A 10,024-nucleotide genomic window follows, 5' to 3' on the forward strand; every position below is an offset into this window, starting at 1 on the left:
GGTTCAGGCATGCTCCCATTTTTAACTCTTTTTTACTGGTTCAGGGACACTTCTGAATGATGCTACTTGACAGGACTGAACAGAATACTTACGGTGTGGAGGAAGTGGAGTCACTCTCACTTTCTTCTGCCGCATTGGTGTAGAATTGTAGTAACTCATCTTTCATAGACAGCTCATGACGGAGTTGAGAAACCTGGTCAGTGCCAGAGATGGGGGGTGGGGCATGAGAGAGAAATTTAAAAAACACTGTTGAGAACAGAAAGCACACAGAGCGAAAAAAAAAACATGATACCATGACCAGCAGAAGACAAAAGCAAAATACTGCAGATTCTGGAAATCTAAAATGAAAAAGAAAACACTGGAGAAACTCAGCAGGTCTGGCAAGCTCTGTGAAGAGAACAGAAGAAATTATATTTCAAGAGTCAAAAGGTGCAGTGCTGGAAAAAAACAGCAGGTCAGGCAGCATCTGAGGAGAAGAATCAATATTACAGGCTTAAGCCCTTCATCAGATAGATGGGAAGGGGACTGAGAGGAAGGTAGCTAGGAAGGCAATAGGCAGATGTAGGTGGGGGTGATAGTGGGGGATGAGGGAGATCAGGAAACTGGTGAAGTCGACATTGATGCAGTGTGGTTGGAGGGTCCTTACACATCCAGCAGAGATTTTCCTGCACATCCAAACACTCATCTGCTGTGCTCGCTCCCCTCCCATACACTGGGGAGGCTGGATGCCAACTTGGGGAACATTTCAGGGAATGTCTCTAGGATGCACGCACCAAACAACCCCACCACCCTGTGGCTGACCATATCAACAGCCCCGCCCCACTCTGCCAAGACATGCAAGTCCTGGGCCTCCTCCAATGCCAAATGCAAGCCACCCCATGCCTGGAGGAAGAACACCTCATCTTACACCTTGGTACCCTCAAACCACACAGCATCAACGTCAATTTAGCAGATTCCTCATCTCCCTAGCCCCCACCTTATCCCAGATTTAACCCTTCAATTTGGCACAGGCCTCTTGAACTGTCCTACCTGTCCACCTTCCTTCCCTCCTATCCGCTCCACCCTCCGCTCTGACCTACTCCTTCTACCTATCACTTCTCAACTACCATCCCTTCAGCCCCACCCATCTCTCAGACCCATCACCCAGCCCCACAATCCTGATGAAGGGTTAATTCCCCTGCTCCTTGGATGCTGCCTGACCTGCTGTGCTTTGCCAGCAACACACTTTTCGACTTTGATCTCCAACATCTGCAGTCCTCACTTTCTCCTAATTTGTACTTCAAATCCAATCTAACTTTTGAGAAACTAGAAGGAAAAACAATACAATAGCCATTAGGACAGTTCAAAAATGCCTTCACATACCTATTCTTCTCATGAGCAACTTGGCATTACCAGCATTTTACACATTTATTACTTCTGGTTTTTTTTTAAAATTCACTTGTGGGACATGAGCGTTGCTGGTCCAACACCTATTGCCCACCCCTAGCTGCCCTTGAACTGAATGGCTTAATAAGCCATTTCAGAGGGCAGATGAGAGTCCACCACATTGCTCTGGATCTGGAGTCACATGTAGGCCAGACCAGGTAAGGGTCACCAAAGGACATTAGTAAGCCAGATTGGTTTTTCCATCAATCGGCAATGGCTTTCATGACTCTGAATTCCAGGTGTGGTTTGTTTTAAAATTGAATTCAAATTCCCCGGAACGTTATCGGAGTTTCTGGAATAATAGTCTAACGACAATATCACTATGCCATCACTTCTACTAAGTGGGTGGCACTGCTGCCTCACAGCGCCGGAGACCAGGGTTCAATTCCCGCCTCAGGCGACTGACTGTGTGGAGTTTGCACATTCTCTCAGTGTCTGCGTGGGTTTCCACCAGGTGCTCCAGTTTCCTCCCACAGCCCAAAGATGTGCAGGTTAGGTGAATTGGCCATGCTAATTTGCCTGTAGTGTTAGGTGAAGGGCAAATGTGGCGGTATGGGTGGGTTGCTCTTCAGTGGGTCAGTGTGGACTTGTTGAGTCGAAGGGCCTGTTTCCACACTAAGTAAGTAATCTATCTAATCTAAACTTTGTCATGGTGGTCAGGACACCCAGTATAATTCCACTGCTCTCTTCTAAAAGAGTGACCATGGGATTTTCTATGTCCAATTGAGGGGGCAGATGGGGCCTCAGGTCAATATCTCATTCAAGAGATGGAACGTCCAAAAAGTGCAGAATCCCTTCCGGACTCCACTAGAAGATCAACTGCAACTGAAGATTTAAGGTGAAGGGCTGAGGTTTAGGGGAGATTTGAGGAGAATTTTTTTTCCACCCTGAAATCTGAAACTCTCTGCCTGTGGGGGTGGTAGAGACAGAAACCCTCAAAACATTTTAAAAGTATTTAGAGGTGCACTTGCCATACCAAGGCACACAAGGCTATGGGCCAAGTGCTGGCAAGTGGGCATAGCGTAGTTGGGTGATTGTTTTTGACACGCATGGACATGATGGACCCAATGGCCTTTTTCTGTGCTGCAGGCATCAATGACTCTGATGTTGAAGCTTTCCAATTCTTCTATATCACAAACTATAAAGAGGCATCAAGAAAACTGAAAACACAGCAGGTACAACTAAATCTACCAGATAGCAAAGTTTTTTTCTAAAAAGGGATGCAATCGTAATGCCCAAGGTGCACTCACCTCCTCCCTCGCATGTTCCACACGCTCCTCAAGGTGTTCGTTCCTTTCAGTTAGCGTCCTGTTCTTCTTTAGCAAAGACTGACCAATCCGTGCAGCTAACTCTAAATCACGCTCTTTCTGCAAGTGACAACACAAAAATTTAAGATTATCTGAATCAGTGAAAGATGAAAACATTGACAAAATGGTGTCTTTTTTTTCTCAGCAAAACTCAGTTCTGTACTACCATTTACCTGCTGACAAAAATTTACGGAGTGGCTCATTAATCTCCAAGTTTGACTCATTCCATATCAATCTGTATATGCTCAAGTCACTAGCGAATCAATGTCCTTCAATGTACACACTCCAACTCAAGTGATAGAACTAACACCTCCCCTATTCATATATTTTCAAAGCTCGAAACAAAGTTTGTAAACTCCATGACTCTGAGCTTCCTCCTCCCAAAGCAATGCAGTGTAAAAAATACTGAGCAACAGACTTTCAATGCACATCTAGAGCAATAAATTCACACTCCCACCCCTGTGCATCTACAGATTTCCCCTGGTTTCTTTCCGACATGAGCTCATCATCTGCCCAACTGTTTTCTGGTATAGAACTGCAGGCAAGGATTCAAGGCACCTGTCGGTCTCAAACTAATTGAGCAGGTCAACAAAGATGACAACACACCTCTGAAATTAGTATTATGACAGCAGAAGACATCAGGCAACACAACTATAATTTAGGTGAGCTAAGGAATCAGGTTACTATCTATTCTGTTCACCCTTCAATACTAAATCACACAATTGCTTGTAATAGGATTCTAAATCCAAGTGGAAAATGATACATAGCGCATGGGTACGTGTTCTATTAGCAAGCAATTTGTTTTTTTAATTAAAGTTACTTTGATTATTGTCAATGCTCTCACTTTCAATTCCAAGGACAGCAAACCCACTGCTGGGTACGGTCCGTTCTTTGACCTCCCATTCCTTACTCCAAGTGGTCATTTTCCTTTTTGCTCATTTTATCTTATGAGCTTGTTCAGCAAAATTACTCAAGAATAGATAGCATTACGTAGAGATATAAGCCTGCCATTGCCTGAAGCATTATAAAAAGAGTAGAGGCAAATGGACCACGTACAGGCAGATGGGATTAGTTTAGAACATTATGGTCAGCGCAAACATGGTCAGCTGAAGAGCCTGTTATTCAGCTATACTGTTCCATGGTCTATGTTCTATATTACTGCATCTTTGTTTACAATTTCAGCTCCCTCCATCCCTACTTCCATAATCTCCTCTGGCCCTACACACCTCCAAAATCTCCACATTCTTTTAATTCTAGCCTTTCACATTCAGTTCACATTTCTCCACCACCACAGGCTGTGACTTCGCTTCACTGAGCCACAAGTTCTGGAATTCCTTCCTTCTACCCCTCCGTCTCACTTTTCTCCTTTAATGACAGAATTGTTATGGCACAGGAAGAGGCCATTCAGCCCATCAAGCCTACACTAGTTCTGTGACCTGGTGCCAATCTCCTGCCTTTTCCCCACACATCATGTCGATTCAAATTATCATCCAATGCCTCTCCCAAAAGTCTCAATTGCACCTGCTACTATCACATTTCCAGGCAAGATGCAGAGGTGCTGGTGTTGGACTCGGGTGGACAAAATTAACAATCACAACACCACGTTATTGTCCAACAGATTTATTTGAAACCACTGGCTTTTGCAGTGCTGCTCCTTAATCAGGTAGCTAGCTTCCAAATAAACTTGTTGGACGATAACTTCAAGTTTTGCAATTTTTATCACGTCCAGGCAATGAATTCCATTCCCAAGACAGTTATTTTTTAAAAAAAACTTTGACTATTGCTCCTCTGACGCAATATCTTCTTAAATGGCTCAGTGGTGCGCTTTACTTTACAACTCTCCTTGGAAGCAGCTTGGGATGTTTCCTTACTTTAAAGGTGTGATATAACTCTAAGTTGTCGTTGGTGCAAAGTTGATAGTGAAAGCTTTCAGAGGTTAAGTGTACAGCCTCACATCATTGCAGAAAGTTCCTTATGGCAGCATCTCCAGTTGTTGCGTTCATGATCTTATGGTCAGGAGTTTCAAAATGGAGCTGCCAGATGCCAACCCAGCAATCAGTTCCAGTTTACATCTGTTCAGATAACGAGACTATACATGATTCAAACAGAGCCAGTTTTTCTCAATACATTTATTGTCCCATTCATTGTTCCAATGAAACAAATCAAACATTTTGATATGGCAGGTTTATGCTATAAGAGTTGTGCATTGTGGCAAAGCCTGATAATTTTCAAATAAAATTAAAGCATTCCCTTAATTATAAGCTGTTTGAAGGTTTGTCAGGAAAAAAAAGTCTAGATTAGATTACAGATTACATTAGATTACATTACAGTGTGGAAACAGGCCCTTCGGCCCAACAAGTCCACACCGACCCACCGAAGTGCAACTCACCCATACTCCGACATTTACCCCTTACCTAACACTACGGGCAATTTAGCATAGCCAATTCACCTGACCTGCACATCTTTGGACTGTGGGAGGAAACCGGAGCACCCGGAGGAAACCCACACAGACACGGGGAGAACGTGCAAACTCCACACAGTCAGTTGCCTGAGGTGGGAATTGAACCCGGGTCTCTGGCGCTGTGAGGCAGCAGTGCTAACCACTGTGCCACCCACAAATCTAGGCTTGCAAACACACTTTAATACATTTAATAACACACTTTAATAATATTTCACTTTCAGTTTTATCAAACATTTTATTGACTGCAAGTAGTCACATTTGGTAATATTCTAAGTCAATGCTGCAACAATCTATGACTAAAATACATTTTCAAAACAAGATAAATGAGCACAGCACATTAATAGGAGGAAACAACAGGAAATGGTACAATTTACTGTTTCTCTTTATCTTATCATCAGCTGAATAAAATAAACCTGGGAATATCCCCAAACACTAGCACTTTTGAGTGTGCTTGCTGAGTTCAAAAAAGGGAAACTCCATTTCATTAGTTTGCTGTACCCTCAGTTGCCCTAACATTCCCAGACATCTGCAGCCAATTGCCACAAAGGCTGAAAACAACAGTGTTTAAGCCACAGGGCAGAATGACCAATCCCTAGCTTGAATATTGTTTGTAGTGAATGTACCTTTGGCCCCCAGAGAAAAGTGCTTTTGGATTTCTCACTTCAACTGCTACTCTGCCACATTCTTCTAGAAAGAAAGTGCTCATACAATAACAAAGGTCTAGTCACATACTTCACATAACCAAAATAAGGGAGCTTGTTTTCCTACACAACATATAAACATATCTATTTATAATACTGTCTGTATGGTAGGATTGTTATATTGCAACACACTTCACTAATTATGTACTGGCCAAATTCCAACATCGGTGCTTGCAAGCCACAATATGTAAAAACCTTTTTAACCACCATGCAAGTTAGCCATTCCTTCACGCAAGCTTGTCTATACTTATCTGCCTTCATTCCTCTGTACTTCTACCTCACATCCAGCCACTCCTGCTGGAATTCCAACACAACAATATATTGTCCAGCTTGTACTATAAACTGCCCAACACAAATCTCTCCCCTGACCAAGTTTCCACTTGAATCTCTAACCAGATTCTGTAAGGCAAACAGTCCAGCCACTCACTCCCATGAGCAATGCACCAGGAAATAAAATTATATATGGTGTATCACAGTTCAGCTGTAGTTTCAGTTGCTGTCAATGTGGTAGTCCAGAGTTAGGTAGTAGTGGCAGACTCTCCAATGTTCTTCCCATCGCTCCTGGTCTGCCCACCTGCCATGAGCATATGTACATAGTATTTGCAGGTTGGCACACAAAATGTTTGGCCATGTCCTGAAAGCACATATCTTGGCCATCAGGTCCTGGAGGGGGGCTTAAACCCAGTACTTCTGGCTCAGTGGTAGAGACAGCTCCCACCATGTCACAAGACTCTTTTTCTCAGAATGGCAGCTAGTGACAAGAGGTTGTCTTATGTGTTTTACAGGCAGATCGTACTCTACAAGTACATCAAGGTAATAGGACAGAGTACAGGATACAACATGAGAAGGTGCAGAGAGAGATTAACATTAAAAAGATCCATTCAAAAGTCTGATACCAGCAGGGAAGAAGCTGTTGTTGAATCTGTTAGTACGAACTTTTACATCTTCTGCCCGATGGAAGAACATGGAAAAATGTATAACTGGGGTAGAAGGGGTCTTTGATCATGTTGATTGCTTTTTTGATGCAATGACAAGTATAGATCAAGTCAATAGATGGGAGGCTGGTTACTACACTAAAATCACTATCCATCTACCACCACCTGAGAAAAAGAGCAGGAAATGACATCACCAACCGAAAGAAACCCAAACATATAAATAGAAAGCAGGAATCATGTACAGTGCTTCCTGATTGATGATGTTACCTAGTAGGGTGAAGAAATGTCTGGAAATGAATCTCCCAGCTCAGCGAGCAAACCTACATCCAGAACCTCAACCTGAGCTACAAATCTTCTCAAAACTCACTAAAATCATTGCTTTGAACTCGACCAAGTCATTGCTACCAAATCTCAGTTTCTACGATGTCGAGACATTAACTGCACTCTTTATTGCATACTTTTATGCAACAGTCAAGAGTGTAGTGCTGAAAAAGCACAGCATGTCAGGCAGCATCCGAGGAGCAGGAGACTCAACATTTCAGGCATAAGCCCTTCATCAGGGCAATCATTCCTGATGAAGGGCTTATGCCCGAAACGTCGATTCCCCTGCTCCTCAGATGCTGCCTGACCGGCTGTGCTTTTCCAGCTCTACACTCTCAGCTCTGATCTCCAGCATCTGCAGTCCTCACTTTCTCCTTACTTTTACATAACTCAGGATTACTGCTTCTCTTTTTATCGTAAACTGTTAAGTTTTTAAATTGAATCTTTAAGTTTCTGTGAAATTTTCAACAGCACAGTGGTTAGCACTGCTGCCTCACAGCACCAGGGACCCAAGTTCAATTCCAGCCTCAGGCGACTGTCTGTGTGGAATTTGCACATTCTGCCAGTGTCTGCGTGGGTTTCCTCCAGGTGCTCCGGTTTTCTCCCACATTCCAAAGATATCGAGGTTAGGTGGATTGGCCATGCTAAATTGCCCGTAGTGTCAGTAATGTGCAGGCTAGGTGATACAGGGATAGGTAAAAACAAGGGCTGCAGATGCTGGAAACCAGATTATAGATTAGAGTGGTGCTGGAAAAGCACAGCAGTTTAGGCAGCATCTGAGGAGCAGAAAAATCGATGTTTTGGGCAAAAGCCCTTCAGCAGTTACAGGGAAAGGGTAGGCGAGTGGATCTGGACAGGATGCTCAGATGGCCTGTGTAGATCCAATGACCTGCTTTCACACTGAAGGGCTTTATGATTCTATGAGGCATAATAGTAATTAACTGGCAACTTTGAAGCAGCTCACATTAAAAGGAATGAATCTGGTTTTTGCTTTGATCGAACATTATGTTTCTATAATAAACACTTACCTCTTCTAGCAGACGAGTGACAGCATCTATATCATTGTACGTTTTAGTCATCTGGCCCACTCTTTCAGCACATAGAACTGAAAAGTGAAAGAGATTTACAACTTTAACCATTGGCTCAGAACTGCAAAGCTTGGTCAGCATGCAAATACAAATTCAACAGAAAGTTACTGGTATCTAATTCATTGAATTGTTTGTTTAAAAGAATTAATTATGGTCTAATGAAACAAGAAAATTAAATCAGCCACTTAATTTCTTTCAGATAAATCCATATTTTGTCGATTCAAAACGAAGTGAATCATTGGCTGAAATAAAATTCATGAAAAACCTTTAGGGAACGATCCTTTGAATCAAACATTTAACACCAACATGGTTATGGTAAGAAAAAGGAGGAAATAAAAAGAAAAAATAGATTCCAGTCCACTAATCAATTTATTTGAGTTCAGAAATTATGCAGTGTTACAGACTCGCTCACAACCCAAAAGTGAAGCTCACACGTGATAGTCTGACAATGGTCAATATTGGTGAGGTTCATCAAGATTGGCAATTGCCAAAGTCGCTCAGAAATAGGACACGAATTTCAAACTCCACTTCAATAATGCCACATTGCTTCCAAGAGCTGGATATTTCAGAATGCAAGCGAGCAAAGGAATAAGACAGATGCTGCCAGAAGGTTTTATAAAATGTAACACACGATATCATAGACAAGGCCTTTCGTGTTTCCTACACTCCTCTGAAATCCTCACAAGGTACACAAATATGAAGAAAATATTGGCGGTGAATAATCTGACAGTAAAATACTACTGTTTGTGCAAGTCTGATAGAAAAGGTAGCCTACTATCAGGTTCTTCAAAAGGAGCAAAAAAATTGTCGATCAAAAATAAGACAGCATGAAAAATAATGTCAAAATATTTAATTATCCAACAATGGCTACTATTATAAACAATCAACACAAACTGTTAGACATGATTATTTTGTTTTCCATTATGACTATTAACATGTCTGTATTAAATAAAGCTCTGATTCCACAATGACAATGATCTATATGATGCTTTTTAAAAATCTAGATAAACTAGAAACCGTTAAGTCATAAACCTGACAAGTCATTCTCAGTGACCTATATAGTCAGACTTCCAACATCATGTTAAACTAGGTCACTAATATCTATACTAGGAATTTCTTTACCAACATCCAAGGAAACACACTGCATGTGAACTGGAGAACGCAGATAACCCTTCGGCTAAAACATCTCTATTAATGAAGTATTTTCTGTGATCAAGCAAAGCCTCCCTCATCTCTCAGTCCTCACTTCCCTTTCCCAACATCGGTTTCTATTTCTAGGGATAGGCTAGCCACCAACTCCCAGTTACCTGGACTGTACATTCTCAATCCCCCTGCATCCAGCAAGGACTCCATTCCATTCTCCAAGTTTCTGCCTCCATCTGTTCCGATGATGCTGCCTTCCACAGGAGAGCCTCAGAATATCCACTTTTTTCCTCAATCAGGTGACACAGCGATTTACCTGCACTTCACTCAGCCTAGTCTACTGTATTCACTGCTCACAACGTGGCCTCTTCTGCACTGAACTGACGAAACACAAACTGGGTGGCTGCTTTGCAGAACACCTTTGTTCTATCCACAAAAATGACTAAGAGCTTTTGGTTCCCTGGCTAACATCTGTATCACAGGCTTGTTGTAGTCCTCTGGCAAACCTTATTCCAAGCTGGATGGACAGCATTTCATTTGCCACTTGGGGACCTTACAGCCTCTAGCACTCAATGTCCAGTTCAATAATTTTAGACCCGGAACACCTCATTCCATATACTTTCCACATCCCCACACAAAACAC

The 10,024-nt window shown here is 42.3% G+C and overlaps 1 protein-coding gene across 8 annotated transcripts in view; it reads right to left on the reverse strand.

The window, feature by feature from the left end:
• trak1a (trafficking protein, kinesin binding 1a) overlaps positions 1-10,024 on the reverse strand; it is a 202,822-nt gene that overhangs the window by 38,162 nt on the left and 154,636 nt on the right. For all 8 annotated transcript variants that reach the window (XM_043719533.1, XM_043719532.1, XM_043719531.1 and 5 more), the window contains 3 exons: positions 8,179-8,255; positions 2,676-2,792; positions 93-193 (listed from right to left, as the gene is read on the reverse strand). In XM_043719533.1, the coding sequence (XP_043575468.1) occupies positions 93-193; positions 2,676-2,792; positions 8,179-8,255 (295 nt within the window). The remainder of the gene's footprint in view (positions 1-92; positions 194-2,675; positions 2,793-8,178; positions 8,256-10,024) is intronic.

This window comes from Chiloscyllium plagiosum, chromosome 29 (genome assembly GCF_004010195.1).
Source record: "Chiloscyllium plagiosum isolate BGI_BamShark_2017 chromosome 29, ASM401019v2, whole genome shotgun sequence".
Taxonomy (NCBI): Eukaryota; Metazoa; Chordata; class Chondrichthyes; order Orectolobiformes; family Hemiscylliidae; genus Chiloscyllium; species Chiloscyllium plagiosum.